This window comes from Hippoglossus stenolepis, chromosome 10 (assembly GCF_022539355.2).
Source record: "Hippoglossus stenolepis isolate QCI-W04-F060 chromosome 10, HSTE1.2, whole genome shotgun sequence".
NCBI lineage: Eukaryota > Metazoa > Chordata > Actinopteri > Pleuronectiformes > Pleuronectidae > Hippoglossus > Hippoglossus stenolepis.
In genome coordinates, this window is record NC_061492.1 from 21,902,637 (window position 1) to 21,929,623 (window position 26,987).

The 26,987-nt window shown below is 39.9% G+C and overlaps 1 protein-coding gene across 2 annotated transcripts; it reads left to right on the forward strand.

The window, feature by feature from the left end:
• The first annotated feature begins 1,152 nt into the window (after positions 1 to 1,152).
• LOC118116191 (serine palmitoyltransferase 2) lies at positions 1,153 to 24,733 on the forward strand. 2 transcript variants are annotated; one of them, XM_035167588.2, is made up of 12 exons: positions 1,153 to 1,598; positions 4,581 to 4,775; positions 6,911 to 7,065; positions 8,699 to 8,847; positions 11,571 to 11,695; positions 12,431 to 12,524; positions 14,045 to 14,150; positions 15,077 to 15,296; positions 16,548 to 16,674; positions 19,724 to 19,859; positions 20,624 to 20,753; positions 23,406 to 24,733. In XM_035167588.2, exons 1-12 carry the CDS (start codon positions 1,389 to 1,391, stop codon positions 23,523 to 23,525), a joined length of 1,767 nt encoding a protein of 588 aa, XP_035023479.1. In that variant the 5' UTR covers positions 1,153 to 1,388; the 3' UTR covers positions 23,526 to 24,733. The 2 variants fall into 2 exon arrangements, with proteins under 2 accessions (XP_035023479.1, XP_035023480.1); XM_035167589.2 differs by having other exon boundaries at positions 1,155 to 1,541.
• The last annotated feature ends 2,254 nt before the right edge of the window (positions 24,734 to 26,987 follow it).

Consider the following 26,987-nt stretch of genomic DNA (forward strand, 5'->3'; position numbering starts at 1 on the left):
TAAGAGTGACCTGTGGGAAAGGAAAAAAAAATGTACTCTTGAAGGACAGTTTGGAGATTGTCAATTCTGGCTCTTGGATTTCCTTATCTAAAATTAATTTACCTTCTACACCACATTCACGTCCGGCTCGTAAATTTCACGTTTCTACATTTCTTACAGCTTTGCACTGTTAAGCCAATAAAGCCTATTAGTGATATAACATACAATATAGGGAACTATATACATCCTCAGGTATAAGGAGAGCAGCCTCGACTTTCTCCAATCTGTATTTTGAAGTGTCCTCGTGAGAGATACTGAATTGTAATATTCAGCCAATAGTTATACATGACATGGGTGAGTGATAAATAATTCTAGTAGTTTCACTGGTCCCCTCACGGCTGCCCTTTATCGTGTGTTCTGGAGGTGAAAGGTCTGCAGGTCAGTTCAGTTAATGACAACAGCAATACAACCTCAGACGTTATCCCTCTCTACATGTGTTGGTACCACTGCACCGTAAAGCCACTAGAGGGAGCAGCCAAACTGGATCTTCAACAAGAAATGACGAGTTCTGCTGTAACTGCAATGTTATCACAAGAACAGGGTTTTTTTTATTCTAATTATTATACAGATGGATGAAGGTTGACTTAAGACTCAATTTGCTGTATTATGTGTCTTGTACAGCAGAGCAAAGAGTCGAGTCCAGAGAGAAACTTTCACCACGTGATTCTGAGACTGAGTCCTTACTTACACGCCACACTAATGAGGATGATCTGGTTTGACTCATCAGCACCACCTCCGTGCTTACACAAAACTCAATAATAATTCACTTATATGTATACAACACAGTGACACACATCTTTCCATAGCAAGTCATATCAACTCTTTAAAAAAGAATGAATTAAATAAAAGCGAACGCAATATGCTCCAAAATGGCACGCCCAAGAATTTGATCAAGAACATACAACAATAAAAACAGCTCATGTCTTTAGATGTGTTCTGTCTTTCACAGCGAATGTTTTAACGTTTGAATGTAAACATTGTGAAATCTAAATAAAGTTCGTGTACATTGAGCCGCAGCCCTCTGTCTCATGCGAAGGGTGTGGCCCCGCCCACTCACACAGCCTACGGTGTGATTTGTGGGCGTTGACTTCCGGTGTTCGATGTCTATATTATCAGATTTCAAAGTGCGTGGGTGAGCGTGTGTGTGTGTGAGTGAGTGCGTGTGAGTGAGTTGCGTGTGTGTGTGTGTGAGTGAGTGACGGTGCCTGAGTGAGTGACGGTGCCTGAGAGTTTGTTGCGCGCCTGGAATCGTCCGCAGCTCGGGCGCTGTCACCGCTTCGCACCGCGGCCACTGCTCCGTGTTCGCTTCATGCAAGTTCCCGTCGCGGCTCCACACCCGTCCGCCAGCGATGACTGAGAGCCCCGCCGCCAAGCCGGCCGCCGGGGAAGGGTGTCAGCGGGCGAAGAACGGACTGAAGCCGGAGAGGAACGGCTTTGTGAGGAGCCTCCGCCGCTGCCACGAGCGCCAGCAGAAGCGCCACTGCCACCCCGAGGAGGAGGAGGTGAGGCCCGGGATGGGACGGGGAGGACAGGCTGCTGGAGCCGGGGAAGCATCCACGGTGCGAAACCCGCTGCCGCCGCTGGCTGACATCTTGTTGTGATCGTAACAACTCAGGCGTTAACCGGATGTAACACGATCAACGATTTAATGCTCTGATAATGCAGATGACATCCGTTAGTTTGTTATCGAGACACGACACCAAACTCCTTTTTAAAAACACGTTGGATTTAAGAGTTCCCGCTCACTGCTGGTTTCTATTCTCCCCCACAGCATGACTCAAAGTGTCTCTATGAATCATGTGGAGACGCTCTTCAGTTCGGCGTAGTTGTTGTTTTCAGAGCATTATTGCAACGCAACAAAATCTCAACTTTATGAATGGGTTTATACTGCGCTGCACCGCCAGCCCAGTTGTTTCACAAGAGGAAGGTCGATGTGACAACTGGGAAAGTTGACATTTCACAATATGAGAAACCTGTTTAGTCAATAATACTTTGCTTGGCAGGAGTCAGTGGCGGTCACAGAGGGGCCGATTATATGTCCAACATCCATTCACTATTCCTGATTATCTAAGCTGCACATTCTAGTTATGCCTTGTTTACTTTTAGCTCTATAGTTTTGAGTGAGGCCACACGTCCTTTAAATATTAGATTTGATATTTTGAAAACTGGTCCTTGTTGGAGCCCATTGTGTACTTCAAGGAAATTAAGACTCCTGACAAATTCTCCTGTTTATTATTAGTGTCGCTGTTAGAGCCTTGTTCAGTCAACACAATTCTCAGCCCTCTTTGCCAGTCGCCTTTGCGAGTCGCAGACCAAAGCCCCTGATCGGTGTTCGATTGGCTGTCGCCCATTGCTGTATTTTTCTTGGCACAGGAAGCAAATGTTTAATCTGCCTGCTCGCTTGCAAATATTGAAAGTTAACAAGGGGCGAAGGTTTACTACTGACACATCTTTGTACATTTGACCAGTTTTTTAACTACTGACAGGACAACAGGGGCACCTCTGGGGCCAATCAGCTGTCATCTGGGTGCCTCACTCCTGGGTTAACTCCTAACTATTTCAGAACATAATCACAGTGTGTAATGATGCACATACCCCGAGGCTCAGTAATAAAACTTGCTTGGCTGTCTTTTGTTTGTTTCTTGAAGTGGTTAACTGCCTTAACATCTGAAGGCTGAAGCTGTGATGAGTTAGTGAGTATGGCGACACTGAGCTGGTGCTCATGTTCAGTCAGAGGCACCTCTACTGAGACCGCAAGCAGCAGTTTCCAAAGACTCTAATGAAATTTCCACCCTCGGGTGCACCCCCTGTCCTAATTAACATGTCCCTTCTGAATACATGAGTAGATCCTGTCGCACACATGGGTGCCACACTCTTAGACATGTTGTGGTACAGTATATTGAGTCTGGTAAACAAAATGAAAAGCAAAGCAAAGTTGAGTGAAGGTTGAACAGTAGAATTTCACATTTTCGAAACTTCTTTGAGTCAGTTTTCTTCTCCATTACAAAGGCAAAAACATTTTCAGTGACCGTCAGTCAGAGAGTGATAATGATAATTCAGTGGGGGAACTGTCAGCAGAAGTGAGATAATTATAGTCATCTCCAGTTTGAGATTCCCAAGTAAAATAAAGGGAGAGACTGGGAGTGGACAGGTTTTGTCATCACCTGTGTCTGGCGCTGTACTGGGTTGGCACAGGCTCAGAAAGTGAGCGCCTGGTGACTGAACCTCAGCTGATCATAGTTCATGCAGATGTCAGCGCAACTGCTCTCTAAGGTATTTGAGAGAGAGGCATGACCGGTCACATGTAGCGCCTAATGGCCATGAGCACAGAGGGGAGCATGATGGGAAGGCAAGTTGCACTATCTGTGTGAGTCGCAGGTTTCTGTCCGTCCACTTGTCAAAATGGAGAAAACAGACATGTAAAGCTGATTTTTTTTTTTTTCTGTGTGAAAGTTAGATGCATGTAAAGTGTATTATTGCATTATAGATCACTGAGTGCACAGATTTCCACCAATGCAGCCAGCTCCCCCTTATTATGCAGTCAGACCTCAGTGCTTTCTTCCCTCGATAGCTGAAGAACTCAATGCTGTGCCCTTATCTTCATCCCACTTACAATTTGGCTGCACATGCTATAAGTCACCTCTGAGTGAATTACACAAACCTCAGGCAACTACAACAACAGACAAAGTGTTTTCCTTTTTTTTTTTTAACAAAAGATGAGTGAGTCACAGGAGATCAGAGTGCACATTTATATAGCATATAGCATGTAAAGCATTAGTGGGGAGAATGTGTTTTTGCCAGTGTGCATTAGGTAACTGTGTGTAATTTGCCTGCTGTGTAATTTGTTGAAAAACTGTTCTGTATTTTGCTCCTTCTTGATAACACCTTGTAATATATTTATATTAATTAAATAATAATCGGAGATTTCAAGAATAAGGTTATTTATTATGAGAGATAAGTAATTGAATACTAGTGGAGAGCGTATACTTCCGCCAAGGCAAATGCCCTCTCTCACCATGTTATAGTAAGTGAAATAAAAACCCTGGCTATGCTCCAGAATTTAATGGATGCTTCGTTGGGTCATGCCTCAGCCCTTAACAAATTTTCATGTAAATCAGCTGGGTAGTGTTTGTGTAATCCTGCCAACTAACAAAGAAACAAATGCAACCTCCTTGGTGGAGGAAATAAAGTTGTACTTGAATTTGAAAAAAGTCACAATATTTTGAGAAAAATCAAAAAGGAAATAACCAGCAAGGAGACCCTGTTATGAATTGCATACAATTTTATTTTAAGAATATTATGACTATTTTCAAAAATGATACTATAGAGCAACCTGCAAAAAAGACTAAAATGTCATTTCTCTGAAAGACTATGATAAAGCTATTTCAAATAAAGAGTAATCCAAACTTAGATTAACCGAATATAAACATCCAAAGCAATTAGTTCAATAATCCTCTCGTCTTCATCACCATTGTTCAACATTCGTAGTGTTTTTCTTTTCTTTTGTTTCAGTAGATTTGACTGTTTTCCATGTTGTTTAGGTCCGCACATCCTCCCATGATGGCAGCCTGTACAATCAGCCCTTTATTGAGACGTTTGAGGAGACGCCCATGCTGGTGGCGGTGTTCACCTACATGGGCTACGGCATCCTGACCATCTTCGGTTACCTCCGCGACTTCCTCCGTCACTGGAAGATCGAGAAGTGCAACGTCGCCAGCGAGAGGGAGGAGCAAAAGGTGAGAGAAGCCCCAGAAGCAATGTGTTCAGTTACAGGAAGACAAACAAAGACAGGAATGAGAGTAAAAATCATCAGGCAAGTGTGGAAAAGCTTTTATAAAAAAAGCTGATATAAGCAGCTTTGCACTTATCAATCATCACGCATGTAATTACCCTGGGAGTGTTGTTTTTTTCCACATGCAGAAAATGGCTCTTGGAAACTGTTTTCTTTTTATAATGGTTGAAGTTGAGCAGATTTCAAAAAGCAGACACGTGACATGTTGCAGGAGGCAAACTGTGCGTTTAATTATGACTAGAAAGTCATTGTTTTGGTTGCGAAGTGACGACGCTGTGAGCAAAGTTGCAGAAAAAAGGAGGCAAGGTGCATTTCAGGCTGTTGAATGACCTAATTTGTTAGATGGAGGTTTGTTACATGTTGCCTGGTTCATAGCAGACATGTGAAAAGTCCTAAGTGGTTTGACTGACCCTGGTGGTATGTGCATCTTTACACACTGTGATTATATTCTGAAATTGTTAGGAGTTATACCAGGGGTGAGGCAAGGGGGGCACTGGCCCCAGAAGTGCCGTGGTCCTGTCATTAGTCAGTAGTTTAAAAAAAGAAAAAAAAAAAAAAGCAGTCACTCAGGGCCTGGTCACACAAACAATTAAACCTGATCCATTTGTAATTTTTATTAACCTGACTTAACCAAGATGATATCCCACACCACAAAGCTTCCAAACATTAGAAGCTTATTAGTGAGTCCTCGTCAAACTGACCAACAATAAACTTTCACTTTTTATTGTCTGTGTGCTGGACATTGTGTGCCGACTTTTTTGTAAACAGTCTATGGAGCAGAGTGAAGTTAGAAAACTTTGTGTTCATCCTACCTGGTTTATCTGCAATGAGGATTTTAAAGTCAACTTTGAATGATTCACTTAGCGTGTCGGCTATTTCAGCAATCAACACACTCTTCAGACACAAGTTCACAACTTTTCAAAATACAAGCTTTGCAATTCAGCTCAATATAAAGTTTGACAGCAACAAAACAACTGCTGTGCTTTTACTTTGAAGACAAATTGCTTCAAAGTGAAATTGATTCTATGAATGTTGCCATGATGGAGATCAACACCCGTGATATCCATAAATGTCTGTGTAAGTTATGGTATAATAACAAATCTAATCAAATCATCAAAATAATCTGTTGGACAGATCTTTTTTTATTTATCTGCGGATGTAGAGGAAGACATGTTTACTGACTGCTACAGAGCGCTGGTTGCTTGTTAATTCGATTTTTATTAATATTAAAGTATCAAGTGTCCAAATGGCACCAAAGTTGACACTGCACATCCCTGGGCAATTAACATTACATATGCCAAGGGTGAAGTCGATTAGATGAACAGTTTGTGAGATATGTGTTCCACATACATACACAGACGTGTGTGGAATTAGTTGGTAGATAGATTAGCCCAGGTTCCTCGGATGTCAAACATTTTGAATGAAGTTTACCAAAGAAGTGAACATTAAATCTCATCAGCTGTGATAATATCCCAAACAGGCGATATGGTGAGAAAAGTCTGGACAGTTCAGAAAGATCTGTGAGCCTCACATGCAAACTCAGTGAGGTTGATAATAATATTTGAAATATTCTCTCTGAGGTGCTTTTCCTCACAATCATGTGCAGTGTTTTGAAAGTTTAAGATAGCATTTGTGTCAACACACATCCAATGGTGGAGTTATCAGCTCATTTGGAATGTGTCCCCCACTGCTGAGATTGTTTTTCCTGAGTTACGTAATGTTTGATAGAGAAGCCCATTGTTTTAAGTGTTTGGTTATGTTGAGGAAAGGAAGCTCGTGGAATAGACGCAGGGAAGTCATTAAATCACCCCGAGGTTATCCCACAGATGTTCCCTCCAAGAAGTGAGGAAAACGCCTCTCCAAGTCATGTGTTTAAATGTTAAAGATTATATTTCCAGAGATTAAATTCCTTCCAGCTAAGCTTTCCAAAAGTATGAGAGGCATGTAGTTTTGAAGGAACTTCTAGTTTTTGTACTCCATAAAGAAAAAGGGACACTTTTAGAAATTCCTAAATTCCTGCTCGGGTCACGAGCCTCTAGACTCCCACTGACTCTGTTCTCTTTACTCGCCCATGTCCAGGACTTCGTGCCCCTCTACCAGGATTTTGAGAACTTCTACACCAGGAACCTCTACATGCGGATCAGAGACAACTGTAACAGGCCCATATGCAGTGCCCCTGGGGCCAAAATGGACCTGATGGAAAGAACGTCCAGAGACTACAACTGGACGTTTGAGTGAGAAAGCCTTTTACCTTTTATTCATGACTGTACCAGACGTTACTTTACAAACTGAAACTGACATGTTTCATTTTACATTATTTTGTTTTGCATTGTTTTCATATCAGAAAACAATTGTTTAAAGTTCAGCACAGTTTTCCAGAACCAGTAAATATTTTGACGTGAGAGTATGGAGCTTGGAATTATTTTGTCTATCAGCTCATCGAGAAAGCAATAATTGTTCCAGCATTAGTAGACATAATCGACTAATCTGTGTCCCTATTTGATAACTCAAATCATTAAGTCATTAACAAACGAGAAAGCAGTGCAACTGATGCTTATCACATCTTCACATCTCTTATTTTGTTAAACCATTTTTCATAGATATAAATATACAAGGTTATAAAACCTCAAAAGCAGCAGGTCTTCACATTGAAACCTTTGGACTGTTTGCTTCATAAATGAGTTTCAGAACATATTAAACATCTGTAAACCCCACACACACTCTTATCCACACCTTACCTGCTATGTGAGGGAGAAAGACGAGATCAGGTAAATCTGTAGGATTCAAATTTATATGACACAGAATCTGAATTCAGACATGGCTATCTACTCCCCTTGGACACACTCGTAACAAAACAAACATCGTATTGTATGTTTAACATATAGCTTTATTGCAGGTCTATTACACTGATAAAAATAACTTTATTCATAGAGCACTTTTCAACATAAAAGTACAAATTCTGCACAACAAGAAAACAAATGGTTAAAAAACAGAAGGAGGTCCATAAATAATGATGGTAATAATCAAGATAAAAAAACATTAATAGCCTGGCTATATATTCAGGAATATACATTTCGAAAAAGGGTCTTTTGAGTAGGATTGTATTGAATTGTATAGAGCAGGTTTTTGTCTTTACCTTGTCCACCTTTGCATGTAGTGATTGATACTTTGTTACTTTCACGCGACATTCACAAACACAGAATCCATTGATTTCATGTTATTCTCATGCAACAAGCTGCATCACACGTTAGTTGAATCCAACCAGATCTACTATGAGCCAGGTATATTCTCAAATATCTCAACAATACCCACAGTGCAGATTAGATGAGATCACAGTTGTATGTATTTGAAATGCATATCCACGTCTCTTCTTCGCTACATGGCTGGACTGAAATGAGCTGAATCTACTTCTCTCACACATGACCGCCTGCAATGGTCAACATATCAGATAGAGTTCCACTTGCATCATTTCCTTCTGCTTTGGCTCAATTTCATATGTAATTCACTATACTGATGCAATATGTAACTTGTGACAGTGAGAACCTTCTGTTTTGTCATCATGACTCCTCACTCGTTTGAGGAGCTGCCTGGGTGGAAGGTGTGGTCAGACCTCACACACTATGACAAGAAAGGAGGAAAAGCAAAAATTTGAGATCATGCAGTTCCTGTCAGAGAAAGAGGGGACAGCTGCATCCCACATTATGTCAGATCCTCTACGAGACCTGAAAGATTGGAAAAACAAAGAGCACTTTGATGCAGTCCAGCTTTTCAATCCATTTCAATAATCTTTTTGGTACCAGCACTCTGCTTGAAAAAACATGGGCTTCCTCTCATTGATTGATTCCTCTGTGTGATTCTCTCTCCCAGGTACACAGGTCGGTCATTCCCGGATGTGATTAACTTGGGCTCATATAATTACCTGGGCTTTGCTGAGAACACAGGTCCGTGTGTTGACTCTGCGGCAGAAGTCACCATGAAGTACGGCGTCGGAGTTGCAAGCACCAGGCAGGAGATTGGTACAAACACACACCAAAACACACCCACTATTCCTGCTGCCACTGAAGGATTAGTATATTGACATCTGTTCAATATCGTAGCTTGATTTCTGCTGCACAACAAACTTTTTTTCTGACAAAGCCTTTGGAGGCTTGTAAGAATCTATAAATTATGTGAGTACAGTCAGTGTTACTTATCAGAATCAATTGTTTCTATAACCTTACTAGGATTAAAACTAAGGGCTGTCACACAATCCCAAAAATGTACATAACCAGAATGCCACTCTGTAGAACGCATACCTCCGCAAAGGCCCAACAGTCCACTTTAAATCAAATCATGCCGCACCAAAGTTAACACACACTTGGATATCAGTTTCTTAAATGTGCCTAATTTTTTAAATCAAGATCCATTCGTTATTGTCTGTGAAAATGGTGTCAATGTCAAAGAAAGGGGAAATACATTTCTGGATCTGCACCAAAATGTTGTGTTTTGTCCTGACCCATACCCTCTACCAAGTTTCATGGAAATCCGTTCAGTTATTTGTGTGTAATCTTGCTTACAACAACTTTTCAAAATAAAATATGCTAACAATATGCCTTTACTTTGTCGCCAAACAGGAAGTGATTCTATAAAAGATGACGGGGATTAGCACTAGCGACATGTGTAAATGTCTATGTCAGTCCGATATGTTGAAATAAAACAACAACAACAAGATACTCAAAATTATATTGGGGGGCCAGATATCTTTGCCAGTGGGCCGCCAGTTACCATCCATCTTACCCAGAGGCATCCTGATCAGCTGTAAATAAATTGCATTAACTTGTTTTCTGAAAATCAGCTGTTTGAATCACCAACCAATTGTTTCAGCACAGTTTCTAAAAAACGCTTTTGCAATTTCAAATTGCGCATCTTTCCCTTCTTTTCTGCAATCTACCAGTCTCCCTCTTCACTGTCTCCTGCATGTGCACAATACAAACAAAATGGAGGCCCACTCATAAGAAATGTTGCTCCACAGCTTCTCTGGCAAAAACTCAAGAGTATTGTTAACCCTAAACATTCATTTACATTTTGCAAAGGTCAGATGATCAGTTGTCCTCTATGGGCTCTGATTAAATATTTTTCAAAATGTGATTATCTTAAATAAAGAATCTCATGTAATGGATTTGACTAAAACGACCAGAGACTAACCAGAGTATGTAGCTTTAAGAACTTGTAAATAAGGACTGAGGTCTCTACAGTGGTTTGTATTTACTTAAAAATTTATCTGAGGAAGAGCAGGTCAGATAAGCTCCGGATGAGCTTCGAGGAAGTGAAGTCCACCATCTGGTTTGCAGATATTTACTGTGTATTTAAGTGTATATAACCAGTGATGCTTCTCTGTTTACCCAGAGAGGAAGCCTGTCCACATTTTGATAGTCCGTGTGTGCGTGTGCGTGTGCGTGTGTGTGTGTGCTCCATAAGAGCTGTCAGCTGGAAATATCAGAGGTTGACTGTACAGGAAATGACATATAGCATAACACTGAGAGACAGATTGAGTTTATGATACATGAAACATTGCAGCTGTCTGGCATTATGTAGCTGTAATTTACTTTGTGAGTACTTTGTTCAGTTTTCTGTTTTTTTAATTTCCTAAATTTAATTTCTGAAGCCACTGGTCTTCAGAGGTTCTTATTAGCAGTGGAAGAGGAAGTATTCAAACATTGTTTCTTGAGTAAATGCACAATGAATAGACAAAACTGTACTATGATAAAAGTACCACTTAACTTCTTGAGTCAAAGTATTAAAAGTACTGTGTATGTGTCTATTCCATCATCATGACTGTGGTGAACCAATTTCAGATGTTTATCAGTGATGCTGCGGCAGGAGGCGGGGTCTAATGTTATCTGCCAACTCTAATTGGATCATAACCTTAACCCAATTCCCCTCTCGTTATTGATTACTTTAAAGAATATATTCAACTAGAACGGCACTCAGTAGAGTCCGTATGTCAGCTAAGGCCAAACATTGCCGCCATGAAAGGGTGGCTGTGGCTGAGGGGGTAGAGCACTTGTGACCTTCAGGCATTTCGATCCCAGTCTTCCCCATCTGCCAAAGTGTCCTTGGGCAAGATACTTAACCCCCAATTGCCCCTCATAGAAGAAAAAGTGCCAACCATAGATGCACTGTATTAAAGGTTCAGTGTGTAGAATTTAGTGACATCTAGTGGTGAAGTTGCATGTTGCAGCTGAATACCCCTCACCTCACCCTCCCCTTTCAAACATGAGAGAGAACCTGTGTCAGCCTTCAGTTGTCATACAAACTCAAAAGGTGTTTAGTTGGCCCAGTTTAGACTACTGTAAAAAAAAACAACCGTAGAGATGTAAATATAAAGTATTTAAAAAAGAGCCCATTCTAGGGTAAAGAAAACAATTTGGATGAAACACACTAGTGAAAACATCACTAGGATTATTTTATATTCAATTTCTGCCAATAGACTCTTCCACCCCCCCCCCCCCAACTTAATTACAAAGACAGAAGAAAACAACCTCCTTGGTTGAGGTAACAATGTGAACATGTAACACAACACACATGTAACATACATGTTGTGGCGTAAAAGTAACAAGTACCTGAAAAATATATCTACTGAAATAAAGTACAGATACATGAAAAATATACTTAAGTACAGTAATGAAGAAACTGTACTCTGTTCCACCCTGCTTATTGGTTTGTGCTCTTGGTGACCTCCCATGTGTCTGTATCTCAGGCAACCTGGACTGTCACGAGGAGATGGAGAAGTTGATGGCGGAGTTCCTTGGGGTGGAGTCAGCTATGGTGTTTGGGATGGGGTTCGCGACCAACTCCATGAACATACCAGCGCTGGTTGGCAAGGTAAGACCGCAGGTGGTTCCTTGGCAGAGCTCTGATTTATTCTTGCAGCGCACATTTCTTATTTCCACTCCTCGGCTTCCTTTTTATTTCCCAACCAGATGTCCTGTATGTTGTTGCAGCACCTTCTCTCTGTCTCTCTGTCTGTCCTCTCCCTCACTATCACACCTTTCTTTAAATTTTGTGAGTTTAAGTTTGAAATATGTTTACAACCCAGCACTCTGGTTTGTACAGTGTTAAATACAATCTGTAAAAACATTCCATAACAGGTCACCAGCAGCACTGAATACACAGAGACACAAGACCACTGTCCGGCATCATATCAAGAAGAAACTCTGTGTTTGCAGTCGTGATTAGCTCGACTGTGTATCTGGTCTGAGCGCTTTGTTATTTCTCACCTTGTCCGTTTTGTCACATTGCTGCTGATGTTGTTCGGCAGGTAGATACTTTCAACACATAGTTGGTGTTGTTTGGTACTGCACTACTACTTCTGCTACTTTCTACTGAGAGTGTCAGACTGCTGCTTTGAAAATATGCAAATCTACTGGTGAAAATATCACATAGTCGCTCAGCAGCTCACCGTAAATATCAAACCAAGCAGTCAATAAAATGATTTGTACCAAACAGATTTTTAAGTAGGTCAACATGTGTAAACACTATGTGCTTATATAAACGAATATATATATATATATATATATAAAAATTTATGTGATTTGATTTTGGTGTGGTGTCCTGCAGGGCTGTCTGATCCTGAGTGATGAACTGAACCATGCGTCACTGGTCCTGGGAGCCAGACTCTCTGGGTCCACCATCAGAGTCTTCAAACACAACAGTGAGTCTGTGCTTACAAACAGGTCCGACCCTGTATGACTATAAATTACATTTATAGCTCCATTTATTTTCTCTGTCCAGCTGCAGACTTGTGTCTATTTCAGTTCCTCAGCTCGAGTGCTTTGATTTTATCTTCCCCAACTGCATCTTTCGCTCATTACTTTTATTGTCCCAGTTCATCGATACACCTCGACTAATGGTGTTTTTATTTTACGTAGCTGTATGTCACTGTTCTCATCACATTCATTCATACAGAGTAAATTAAGTCACATTATAATGTCACTGTCACTGCTGAGAAGCTAGCTCTGAATTCTATGGTTCTCAGATCATTATTTCACAAGTTTGAAAAAGTGGACTAAGCTACATTGAGTTTCATTTTAGAGGTCAGCCAAAATGTTTATTACTTAGTACTGTACTTTAGTACTTTATATTAAGCATTAGGTCTCTATTTCTTGAAGATGTTTTTACATGACAATGTGTGACATGCATAAATGATGATAAATTAGTGAATAGCGTCTTCATTTTCAAGAACCTGGTATTTTTACATGCTGGCTCATAGTCAAACTGTCAGGCTTTACTGAAACACCTGTACTTTTCCAAATATAACTCATGTTGTCAGTCATGTTGGCACTTAGTACAACGTGTCCCCTTTCTGTATAGTATCACAAACTTTGATGGCCACACAAAAACATTATCTGTAAATGCACATAAGATGCAGAAAAATAGTTAGATAGCTGGAAAAGGTGCATAGTTAAAATAATTGGACTGTTTATCCCATAGACTGTATATAAAGATGATAAGGAGTCTGCACAGAAGTGTTTTGGGCACGGAGCTGTGGTATCGAGTTGCTGCCAAAACACGCGCAAGTCAGTCTCAGCTGTCAATCCTAACATTTCATTCACATTCATCAGTGTGATAAGAACTATGCAAGATAACAGAATCCATCTTTGAGAATTATTGAATGTGTACTTTTACTTTTTAATTTGGTCCAAGTCCCATCAATTAACATGGAGGAGGTTTCAAGATACTTGGCTTCACATTTGGGGAGCAGTCATATCGTCCATCTTCATATACAGTCTGTGGTTTATCCTTACACTTGCTCATAAGGTTAGCTCTGGTTCCTATGGCATGTGAGACTTAGATTATGAGTATATATTTTAGTTTGTATTATTAGTTTTTTTAACAGATAACATGATTGGTGTCATATTTAGTGAAAAATCCAGCTGGATTAGCATCTATGATACAAGAATAATCTTGTATTTATCTTTAATGTTTAGATTGAATTACTTATATTTGTGTTATTAGCAGTTGATGGTTAGCAACTTTTTCAGATCTAATGTTAGCCAGTATCTTCCAGCTAATAAATCACACCCCTCCGTTTGGCACTCGGCACCAATTTTGTGTCAATTTCTGCTCCTTAGTCAGTTTGGTAACTTGTAAAATGTAGCTTGTCCTGTCAGTTACCTCCTGCTGATGCCACAACTTTCATTTTGAATGTATCTGTCTCTTGACTCCTGTTAGATATGCAGAAGCTTGAGAAACTGCTGAGAGAAGCCATAGTTCACGGGCAGCCCAGGACTCACAGACCATGGAAGAAGATCCTCATAGTGGTGGAGGGCATTTTCAGGTAATCCATCCATTCTCCTTAAAAGCTAGATGCTTTAATGCTCTCTTTTTTTTTTTAAGTTGTCAAGCACCAAAATGTGCCCAGCCTTACAAAACATAACAAACAGGTGCAGTAGCAAATTAGTTACAAAAGAACAGATACACCTTCATATCTGCCAACTTTCAAAACCACCATGTCAGAGCACCTTCTTCTAGGACATTACACATGTGAAACAGAACTCTGGCATTGACTTTGCCTTAACACATGAAAAATAAAGAGCTTTCAGTTCACAACCTTTTTAAAATATATGCTCTGTAATTCAGCTTAATATAAAGCATTCTAGCAATATAACGAATGCTGTGCTTTTACTTTTTAGACAAATTGCTAAACAGGACATGATTCTATGAATGTTGTTGCCATGACGGAGATCAGCACCCGTGATACCTGTGATTGTCTATCAGTCAAATATATGAAATATAAATACTATATTATCAAAATGACCTGACAGCGATTTTGAGCCAGTTGCCGACCACTGCTGTAGTTTATCTGAGGAAGTAGAAGAGGACCTGTTCCACTCGTCTACAGACTGAAGACACACTGTCCCTCCCCCACTGACTGCTACAGAGCACTGATAGCCTGTTTATTCACATTTTACTAAGATTGAACTTATGACATGTTCACGTTTCACCAACTGTGACACTGCAAATGTGACCTCATGCAATTTCACAACAGTACATGAGATATGCATTCCACAGACAGACAGGCCTTTGTGTAATTAGTAGGTAGATGGTACTGGAGTTATGTGTTGCTCATACCGATCAAGTTTATTCAGCAGCTGGGGAACACATAGTTAGTCCTTGAGCTCACATTTCAGGAAAACAATGAACATGAACACATCAGGACATTTGTGTGACACTGACTAAGACTTTGCCTTTTCCTCCCTGCAGCATGGAAGGCAGTATAGTCCGCCTGCCGGAGGTGATCGCCCTCAAGAAGCGCTACAATGCTTACCTTTACGTCGACGAAGCACACAGCATCGGGGCCCTGGGGCTGAGAGGGAGAGGTGTGGTCGACTACTTTGGCCTAGATCCCTGTGACGTGGATGTCATGATGGGCACATTTACCAAGAGCTTTGGTGCTGCAGGGGGATACATTGCAGGGAAACGGGTGAGGATGAAGGATCGTGGGCTATTATTTTTGGGGCATGTGTTTTCAAAGATAAGAAAGGCAGTATTCAGTAGCATCAGCTAAATTCAGGTCAGCAAGTCACAATATTTACTGTAAATAGTCTAATGACCCAGTGTAAATCGAATACTCTTGTTGAACAGTACGTTTACAGAACTGCTTTTTATCAAAAGTGCTTAGGTGCAAAAGTTGAACACTGAATTAGCCTTCTTCCATGTCACATCGCTGTATGACAGCAGCTATTCAAGACAACTTTTTGTCCCAGTGAAATGCTGAACAGATTGAGACATCTCAGATCTCAAACGTTCCTCAACAAGATGTGAGCAGGTGCAGATGTGTAGCTGACTCTAAAACAAAATGAAAATGTGAAATGGCGTCTTGTCAGCTCCTCTTACCACCTTCACTGCAGTCTCTCAGTTTTTATTTTTCATTTTTAAGAAAGCTGACCTAATGAATGAATGTTTAGTGTAGGAAGGTGTCATCAAGCTGCAGGATGTAGCTGACAAAAAGGTGCAAATAACCTGGATTTGGAAACATCTGAGGAATCATTTTTTTGTATATTTTTTTCAGATCTACATTTCCTCAACTTTACTGCATAAAAGTTTGCATTGAATGTCTGAGCCTTTTATATTGTTACAATCTGTTTCACACCATATAGTTTCCTAGGTAAATTCAAGGGGAATTTTTCAACCTTGGCCCCATGTTAAAAAATGAAGGTGTGTAAATGAATTGTACTTAGAAAACTTTTGAATCCATTCAGTTGTTGTAGCTTCTGTAAGTACCATTCATTTACACACTCGCATTAAAAAAGAAAATTGAATATGGAAATATAAATGCACATCCAGGTAGATCCAGATAGATAAAATCATTCAGTTTGGGTAAATCAGAAGGCTTTATTTCAAACTAACTCATTCTGTCTGTGCTGTATGCACTGCAGTGGAAACTAGAGTCTCTGAGCAGCTGTTTAGGGAACATCTGTAAATTATAGCATATACAAATAACACAATCTGCATGTGAGGTGTCAAGGGGACATCTTAAAAAATGTTGGTTCAGCAAATGAGCTCGGTCACCCAGCATGCCACCCACCACCACAAGCATATTTCAACCAGTAGGAAACACCGATAAAGAAGTACATGTAAAGTACCCTGTGCTCAGGGTACAGAGTGTAGAGTAATACAATCAATGTTGTTCATGGATATTTACTCAAACCTCCTGTGTATCTGCTGGCTTTAGGATCTTATTGAGTACCTGCGCTCCCATTCCCACAGTGCAGTCTACGCCGCCTCCATGTCTCCCCCTGTGGCGGAGCAAATCATCACTTCTATGAAGTGCATTATGGGAGAGGATGGCACAACAGTCGGTAAGTCCAATAAAAAAAATGTTAACATAATGTGGAAAAACATTTAATCTCTGAAGCATCATTAACTGGATGTAATGTCTCTTATCTCTTATTACACCAGTCTTAATTTTTCACTGACTCTTTAAAAATGATTTCTAAAGACTCTGAATTACAGCAGGATTCTGTGGTTAAGAGCAGCTCTATTTGAGTTTGTAAGGAAACCGTGGAGATGTTTGTGACATAAAGTATTGAACCAATTCTGACAGATACTAAAAGACAAAGTCAAGACAGTCAAATTTTGTGAAGCGGAAACAAGCTTTTGTTGTTTTCCTGCCACAACAGGAGATGAGCCCTTTGATGTGTTCACAATAGAAAGCTGTCATGCCTAATAAAGTTATTGACATCAGTTCTTTCAAATGCTGAACTCAAAAAGCTAATTTAACCATTCAATTTTTAAAGATACATTTATGACACATTTAAAGATTTATGGGAGCATAACAAGGTCAGATGGTCTACTCTGGGAATGGATGATGTAAATCTGATTGACAGTTTTGACATGAAAATAGATCAAGAGTGACTCTATTGATGGAATCTGCAGAAAGCCCATCATCTCACTAGAAAACAGTAATGGTCAAAGAAAGGTAATTAATTAAATATGATGGTTATTAAAATTAACACTAAATCGTCCTTTTCTCAATAAACTTATATATTCACATCACAATCAGCACATCAGGCTGCTTATTATGCCTGTCTTACATTAATTAAATCCTAGTTTCTGCAATGCTCATCATATGCCACCAGGTGTCAGTAAAATTCAACATGGACCTTGATTACCTCATCTTATCATCTCAGCTATTCAGCAAACGGGAGTAGAAGTAAAGTTCATATTATCCAACTCCCACCTGCAGGAAAATTTTAAGTTAATTGAGGATTTATTTTAATTATATTCCTGTAACCTCAGATTTTCTTACTAACAGTTTTAGGGATTTGACCTAAAATAAATATCCGGATATTTTTTCACTTTTTGGAAGGTGATGGTATTATATCAACGTATTATTTAAACCTGGCCTGTCTCGTGATATCTTCTCATCGCCTACTAGTTCTAGGGACGTGCTCCGCTGGCACATGTTGTCCACATGCTGGTTGTGGCGACGGTGCAGGGTGGCCTCCAAGCACTAACTGGGCTTGTGAGGGACAGTGTAAGACAAAATCATTGCAGCTTATGTTAACTGCATCAGGATCGACTCCGGTTCGGGGGAAAAAAACTGAAAAGCCTTTTTTCTCTCTGACTTGGACAGAAAAATGTGAACCTGGCTGCTGTCTATTGGATAATACTGTAGTTTGCTCCATCTGGAAAAATTAAAAACCCCTCCACTCATCTCTTTGAGCTTAGATGCCACTTTTGACATAAGTAGCCTCTTTATTTTGAATGGTGATGAAGGTATTGTAGAATCCATGTCATGGTTTACTGTGACACCAGTGTACTGGCCACCCCGAAACACTCAATGACCAGACGGTCCTACATTCTATTTTGTATATATTTGCGGGTGTCTAAGGAGGTAGAGAGGGTGGTCCACTTAGCAGATGGTTAGTTCGATCCCCAGCTCCTCCAGTCTGCATTTCAAACAAGAGATTGGTGCCTTGTGTTTGATGCAACCGTCGCTTTGCAAAGAACGCACTGAAGATATCTGCTGTGGGAGAAGAAAAACATTACAGCGAAGCTCAGAACTGTATCCACCCCCCATGGTGCCTGGCTGCTGGTGGATCATGTTTTCTCACACTCCTCTCATGAATGTGTTTTCCGCTGCTTGTCAATTTTCTTCTTTTCAAAGCATCAGCATCAGCCGAGCTCTGAACAATTTCCTTTCTTTTTATAACCAGAAATATTAAATCTGATAAAGAAAACATGTTTGTAAGGGACCTTTTTAACTCTTACACTTCTTGTTATATAGATTTTTTTTAGGTTTTCAGTTAAACTGAAACATCTGACTGAAACCTTTATGGCTGTGTGCATTACATGCTCACATTTCAAGGACTTAATGAGTTAATAGGGATGCATAATATGGATTTATTTTTTATTTTTAAATACAGATGACTAATAATCTCACATTTTTGTATTTATTTATATTATATATTTCTGGGCGCATCTGAGTTAGATATGAAAGTCCATGAGCGTAGACACAACAATGTACTGTTGGTTGGCCCTTTATCTATAACCTGACCTTGGGTACTGCTAAGAGAGAGAAGGGAGTATCTGTGGAATTAGACAGGCACTGTTCTCCTGTACAGATATAATATGATATACATTATATAGAGGCATATACAGTAATGTGTGAGGATGGTCAAAAATTCCTCAACAGAAATGACCTCATGTCTGTATCCAGCCACTGAGATGCATTTAACTGAGGATACTGACTAATGGCAGAGGTCCATGTGTCAGTGGTAAAACAATACTCGTTGGTATCGATCAGACTTTGAACGTGTGTGGCGACCATGTCATATTGAAGCTTAGAGTTCTTCACAGGTCCAAGAACTCGTACACGAACCCAAAAAGGCCAGCAAATGTTCTCCCCAAACCCAACACGGACCGTCCCTCATCTGAAAGCTGGGACCCAGACCTGTGCCTAACTTACCCGACCCGAGTAAAGGATTGGCACCTGACCCGGATCAAATTGTCTGTATAAAACGTGAATCTGAACCCGTACGTCTCCCGGCCTGGGTTTTGGCTCCGACTGTTCAGTTGGACCTGTAAAGAAAACTAAAGGGTCAAACACACACAAATGTATCAATTGTGAGTCTTCAGGAGGCGAAGACAACTTCTCCGATGACTTATAAGATTTGTTTTGTTAAAAACGTCATTGCAATTGTCGACTTTATTTATCGACTTAAATTTCATTATCAAAAGAATAAAAAATGCCATTTTTCCCTTTACCTGCCGATAATTAATACTCTGATAATTATCGTGCATTCCTGCTATTTAAAATATTGGTCAGCACACTTTAATAATCTCGATAATTAGACACAGTATATCCTATAATTACAGTATGTGTGTTCTTCTTATCATCTGTAGGCTGTGAACGTGTTCGGCAGCTGGCAGAAAACACGGTCTATTTCCGCGAGAGGCTTCAGAAAATGGGCTTCATCATCTACGGCAACGTCGACTCTCCCGTCATACCCATGATGCTCTACATGCCTGCCAAGATAGGGTGAGCCTGGAGCTTTAACTGGCTGCTGCTCGGAGAGGGGGTCTCCCCACTCCCTCTGGACAGTTTAAATCAATACGCAGTGATAAATAAAATAACTGGATATCACACATTTATTTTTAATGTCTCTGATAACATCATAATGAGAGTGATGAAATAAGTATCACCATCAGTTAATTCATTTCTCTGAAATAGTAGCAATATGACAAGTAGGAAGCTGTGCCTTTTGAAAAATCATGTCGACTCTAAAAGATAATTAGTTTGAGTGACATGTCAGTAGTGATGCTTTCCAATTAATTTCATTTATTCAGATGCCACTTTGATTTAATTTGATTGTTGCTCATAGCTGTTACTTTCACTTGTGAAATCCATGGGTTTTTGTTATTTAGAGAAATCATCATTTCCAGCAGATTAAACACAGATTACATTATGTACAGATTCAATTCTATCACATTACATAGATTCAAATAAAAGACCATCTCATGAAATCTAGAAAACAGATATTAAATGTCTACATTAAGTTTATGTATTTTTATTTATATATTTGTGTATTTTTTATCTTTAAGGGTGAAAGTTGAGTTTGACTTTGTAACAGTATTTTGAAAAAACACAATCTTGAGTATAAAACCATCCCCTGCTTGAAAAAATTAACAATACAAATAACATGAGTCCCCGTCCTTTGCTATTAGTGCTGTTAAAGTCCTCCACTCTGTACAACCCACTGTAACTCACTTATTTTTTCATCTCCTCCATGTTTGTTCCACCAGAGCGTTTGGGAGGGAGATGCTGAAGAGGAACATCGGGGTGGTGGTCGTGGGCTTCCCAGCCACGCCCATCATTGAGTCCCGGGCACGCTTCTGCATCTCAGCCGCCCACACAAGAGAGATACTGGACAGGGTAAATATTACTTCTCACTGTTGAGAGACACAGTAATATGTACTATGTTGGGCTGAGTCTTGTTGAAAGATTAAAAAAATCTGTAGAATTCTTCGCGTAGCTCCAGACGCATTGATTCGCTCCCGCCTCTCTGGCTCTGACATCATTATAAGGGAGGCCCTGTCAAAATATGAGACCTGAGATTTAGGAGAAGATGAGTTGAAATGAATAAATTCATTGTGTTGCTCGACAAAAGTACAGAGCTTTGATTGGCTAGGCATCACATCAAATAGCTGCCCACTCTTCTCAACAAGGGCCGCTCTACTTTACTGATACGAGCTCACCGCAGAGCTGACCGCTCTTCCTTTCCTAGTTTCTAGTTTATTTTGTTTTAATATCAAGATATTGACTCGTTCCCACGAGGTAAATATCCTGAAAATAGAACTTGATGAGCTGAGGTCTCTCCATCACGGTGGCCGTGTGTGTCTGAAACCAGGAAAGACACATTTGAAAGCAATGTATTGTGTGCAGACAAGTTATTTATCTTGTGTGCACAAGATAAAAGAATATCACCATTTGGGACTGAAGGGCCTCCGTACTAGGTGCTTATTAGTACTGACCTTGCTGCTTTGTGATATTGTTAAAATGCCTTGCAAAACAAAGTGTTACCTTTCTACTCAAACGTCATGGATAACGTGTGTGTGTGTGTGTGTGTGTGTGTGTGTGTGTGTGTGTGTGTGTGTGTGTGTGTGTGTGTGTGTGTGTGTGTGTGTGTGTGTGTGTGTGTGTGTGTGTGTGTGTGTGTGTGTGTGTGTGTGTGTGTGTGTCAGAGAATCCTTCAGAATTGTTAGTTCTTGTACAAACAATAAGAAGATGTTCTGACACTTCTCAACAAGGGCCGGTCGACTTTGTTGATATGAGCTGACCGCTCTTCCTTTTCCACTCACCATCTCAAACTAAGATTCTCCTCAGTTCTTTTCTTACTCAAACATAAATATAGATCATCTCACGCAGCGGCTGGACTTTTCCTACATTTCATATCTAATTGGGGTGTCCTTGAGGCTCAGCTGCCTCTGATGCTGACTCCAGGAGGTGCTGTCTATTCAGGGCTGTTATCAGCTCCTGTTCCTCTTCTTGAACGGAAAAATTAAATGAAATAAGCTGCAGACAAAAGTACATTTACTTTTTTACTGTACTTAAGTATATTTTCACATATCTACCCATTCATTTAGATCTGTGTTTGGGGAATTCATCCCCAGGTGAAAAAGCTGCTAAACTTGAGATAGCATTGTGAATTTTCTCAGTTCTGAACAAATTTTTCTTATTCTACCACATGAACGCACCATTAGATCAAAGACATGAGGACTTAATTGAGATCACTCTGTGGCCTCTGTGCTGCTGCCATTCAGGTGCATTAATGCACACAAAGCTAATGGAGAGACGAGGATGGAGATGAATAGACACATTTGCTGCAAACTCATTTACTGATGCTTTTACTTCCAGTTGCACTAATCGGTTGTGGCAATGGAATCAATGGCTCTAATGTGTGAGGAGAAAGGAGAAGGAGAATGATCACCCGGCTCTGCGATCAGTTTATTCTCTGTGTTTTACAATAAACCAAGTGAATGCTCAAGAGGAAAATGGTCACCCATTTACCTGATTTAGTCACACATTCTCTTGCACATTCTGGCTACCTTGCATCCCCTTCATTCCCTAGGAATGTTGGTCGTGCACGTAAATGAACAGGACTTCTCCATGAGGCTACAAATCAGTACATGACCAGTGGTGGAAGTCTCACAAAGTCAGCCCAGCTGCAGTTAGGGATCTTTGTAGCAAGAAATGTTTACCTGTCAGACCATCCGTGTCACCGTCACTGCCATTTTCTCTCCCAACACCAACTGTATTGGTTTCAAATGGTGTCGTGGTTTTTGTTTTCAGATTTTCTGTGTTTGTCCACGGATGATTTGTACGTAGTAGTCGATGCAGACTCTAGATTACAGAGTTCCTAAGCGAGTATGTGAACTATGGTGCTAGTATTGCAGTCAATGCTAATGTCTGTGCACACATGTTGGTTTAAAAATCAAGTAGCTCACAGTATTGATCTGACACATTCACCATATCAGCTTTAAAATATGATTATACATGCCTGTTGTGTTGCACTGCCCCAAGTGGCCAAAACACTATTAATGCAGCTTTAAGTTAAAACAAGTGCTGTTTGCTTGGTCTGTGGTGATGCTGGCAGCAGTTTTCTGTCTGAAACTGTGAAAGTGACCTGCAGTAACTGAGCTGTAGTAAATGTGCACCACCCCTGACAAATAATTTGTTATAATCCCTCCAGAGAACTGTGTGTGTGAGCTTAAGACAGATGTAACGTCACACTTGTCATCCCTGTGTCATTTTATTATTACCAGCTTGAAATGTAGAGACGTTTTAATTTAACTCTGAATAAACTAAAACTCTGAGTTTCAGCCAGAACAAACACTGCTTCACCTTCACAATAGGACCAAAACATTCAGTCCATTTGCAGCATTAGAGTTAGAAGTCCTTTCTGTTTGTGCTTTAATCTTAGGAGACAGTTCTGTTAAAATCCTGTTGGTGCATCTTTAAATTTGCTCAGGCCACATATCGCCCTTCACGTTGTCAGCTTTTCTTCTTGTATGAATGTCTCCACAGGCTCTGGGTGTCATCAACGAGGTAGGAGACCTGCTCCAGCTCAAGTACTCCCGGCACAAAATACAGCCTTCGTTGGAGCGGCCTTTTGACGACAACATGTACCAGGACATTGATGACTGACTCCCCTCCTGAAATGGCCTGGGCCTCTGCAGCCCCAGAAAATACAGAACGGGTCGAGACAGATCCCAAGTCTTCCACAAGGAGCGAGATGTGCACAGGTGCCCCTTGTCACTAGCTTGCCATAACGTACCCCTCCCCACCCCAACAAGAGGGAAAACATTTAGAACTAATTCTACTTTGCCTTACCTAAACATGCGAACCCTGTGGAAAACTCACTGAAAAACTGCACCTCTGCTTTTGTTTGTGAACTTTTTATTTCTCTTTTATAAGTGTGCATCTAAGAATTTTTTTCAGGGGGGTGGTATATGTGTGTTTGTGTGTGTGTGTGTTTGCAGTGCCTGTATCATTCGTCACGTTAAACCTTAAGGCCATGTATGTGAAGTGGACAGATGTGAGCTTTCCAGATGTGGATATTGTTCCTATTGTTCCTAAATTAAAATTACATACAAGTCCCTGCTCCTTCAGCGCCACTGACAAAGTTAGAGTCTGTTTGTTGGAACATAAAATGACACATCACTTTCCATCCATGTCTGGAATTCCTGACAATTTATGTTGTATACAAAAACAATTGCCAAATATTAGGTGCTGAACAGAAGATGACTTCAAATTAATAGTTTTTGGAATACAAACCTTTCAGGAAAAAGACATATCTACTTTCTTCCCAAAAGTTCAAAAATCAATACTCTCAAGCTTTTACAGTTGAAATGAAGCTTGAGCCTTTCAATTGTAATTTTTACCTTTTTTGTTTTTCTAACAAACACACAAAACTTCTAACATGTCAAAATGTGCAGTAGATTGAACCAAAATCAGCTGCACATGGTGTCATCCATTACAAACCCTCGTCAAATAGGTCTGATTCCATTCTAAATGGAAAAAGCTAAACACTGACAAATCCACAGTCACTGTTCCAAACATTAAGTGTCTTTTGTCACCTTCAAGTTAGAAATATTGATCATTGTGTTGCATCGTCACTGACAGTTTAACTAAGAATAATAATAATCACATTTTGTGGGTTCATTAAACAGAATTACAGTTTATATTTATCCAAATTTATATCATTTAGTTACAGTAAGGTTTTTATTTTGCTCTCAGTGGTTACACTTTAAAAATTAGTTTTTTTTTATTGACCAAGAAAAATACCAGTTTTCATAAAGGATCAACTAACAGAGTAAAACTGTTATTCAGACCCGTAGTCAACTGCTGCCCTTGAAAAATGGTAAGAAATGAAATTTGATCCCAGATGCTCATGAATGTTGTCGGCCTCTTTTCACCACTACTGTTACATGTCGTCATCACTGGCATCGTGTGTATCCAGTGTATTTGTTTTTGTTTGTTTGTTTAGTTTTACATTTCACATAATTCAAGGGCGGAATTGTTACTATAACAATAGCCTTTTCCTTTTCTTTTTTTTTGATTGAAAGGCTCATGCAAGTGTAAGCTGTTGTTCTCCACTTAAGTGTAGAGGGTCAGTTAAGTCATTTTGAGGAATGGAGAAAAAAAAAGAAATTATATTTATATACTCATATCTCCAGGCCTGACAGGAGAATAATAAGAGGACTAAAGTAGACTGGGTGGAACTCGGCATTGATAGAAATGTCCTGTATTTCCACTTCATTTCTTTGGTACGGAGCCGCTAAAGTCCTGACAGGTGATTTATATATATTTTTGTGTGATTTTTGTGCCCACAAGATAACTTGTATAGATAAATATCTTGGTGCCGAGGTGAGTCAGTGATCTCTCACTAGGTGTCGTGAAGCCTTCCCTGATTTTATTTGGGTTTTAATTTTCCCATTTCAGCTTTGACGTTCCGTATTGGTTTTTACACATCAAACTTTTTATATCTTCCGTTTTAAAACAGATTTTATGACTAGTCTGAGTTTTTAAAACACTTTGTGGATTTTGTAACGTGATCTAGTTTATTATGTTTTAATATCAAGATATTGACTCATTCCCACGTGGTAAATATCCTGTTTGCACAAGATAACCTTGTGGTAAAAGTTAGTATTTGTATAGTCCAGCCTGCATGTATTGAAAACCACAGGGAAGTTGCTTCATAGCTTTTTACAGCTGCAGTAGTTTCATTGTATGACATATGTGAAAATAGAACTTGATGAGCTGAGTTCTCTCCATCACGGTGGCCGTGTGTGTCTGAAACCAGGAAAGACACATTTGAAAGCAATGTATTGTGTGCAGACAAGTTATTTATCTTGTGTGCACAAGATAAAAGAATATCACCATTTGGGACTTAAGGGCCTCCGTACTAGGTGCTTATTAGTACTGACCTTGCTGCTTTGTGATATTGTTAAAATGCCTTGCAAAACAAAGTGTTATCTTTCTGCTGTGACTCAAACGTCATGGATAACTTTAAATTGTGTGTGTGTGTCTCTTGCTTTTCTTGTACACACCCCTCAGTCTTTTGAACTCTCGGGGTTATCTTTACAATGTGCTATGGAGATTTTAAACTCCTTAATGAAGGCAGCTGTAAAAAAATAGATAAATACACATAAAAAAAAGGTCCCACATACATACATACAATTACTCTTGCACGTGTGCAACCTTGCAAATATCATTTGAGCACTCGTTCCATCTATCGATGCATGTACAGCTGCTCTACACCACAGCCAGATCCTGTGATATACACACTTCTGCTATGATATAACTTGTTTTGAATGTTGTGATAAAAATCTGCTTAGTTTCAGAGAAAGTTTGAGTTAACGTGTCTGTCTGGGTCCAGGAAGGTTTTTATTTCAAATTAATGTCGATCTGTCACTGTAACTGTGGTGCTTGTGTCAGAAATGTATTAATTTGTTATTCTGCTCGAAGCAAATAGTGACGATGTTATACTGAGGATAGCCGGCATTCATACATTTTAATATCAAAATGTCATTTACATTATTTGTTAGGTCCCCAAACTTCAAGGCCTCATGCCTGATTAATGAAGCAGCTTTAAATATAATTCAGAGAATCCTTCAGAATTGGTAGTTCTTGTACAAACAAAAAGAAGATGTTGTGACACTATTTTAACAATTAAACCACATTGGTCTGAAGTAAACGGAGCAGATTAACCTTCCTGCCTTTTTTTCAGGTCTGTGAGCTTTGTTGTTGAAAGAGAACAGTGGAAGAGGGCCCCACTATTTTGTACCAAGTTTATTGGGTTTCCACGGGTTAGGGTTAATGACAATATTTTGTTTACTATTAAGTCACCAGAGAAAAATGGTCGCCACTATTACAGGCAGCATTTTTCGAAAGTACCGGAGCCGTGCCAGTAATGGGGGCAATTATTCCATCGGCATATTATCACACATCAGAGATGATTATTTCTGATACAGTGCCTTTTGATGCCAATGATTTTCTAAGAATTCAGACGAGAGTAAGTGTCATTTACTTGGATTGTTCATCTTTTAGTCTTATTGGTTTCTTTTAATACAACTGTCTTTGTTATTAGCGCTGGGTGTGTTCTGT

What these genes read in the sequence shown, in the direction of transcription:
- LOC118116191 (XM_035167588.2), top strand. Translation starts at nt 1,389, where the DNA reads ATGACTGAGAGCCCCGCCGCCAAGCCGGCCGCCGGGGAAGGGTGTCAG. An exon ending in GATACATTGCAGGGAAACGG is followed by an intron (nt 15,297 to 16,547) that starts GTGAGGATGAAG and finishes TGCTGGCTTTAG; the next exon opens with GATCTTATTGAGTACCTGCG. An exon ending in TACATGCCTGCCAAGATAGG is followed by an intron (nt 19,860 to 20,623) that starts GTGAGCCTGGAG and finishes TTGTTCCACCAG; the next exon opens with AGCGTTTGGGAGGGAGATGC.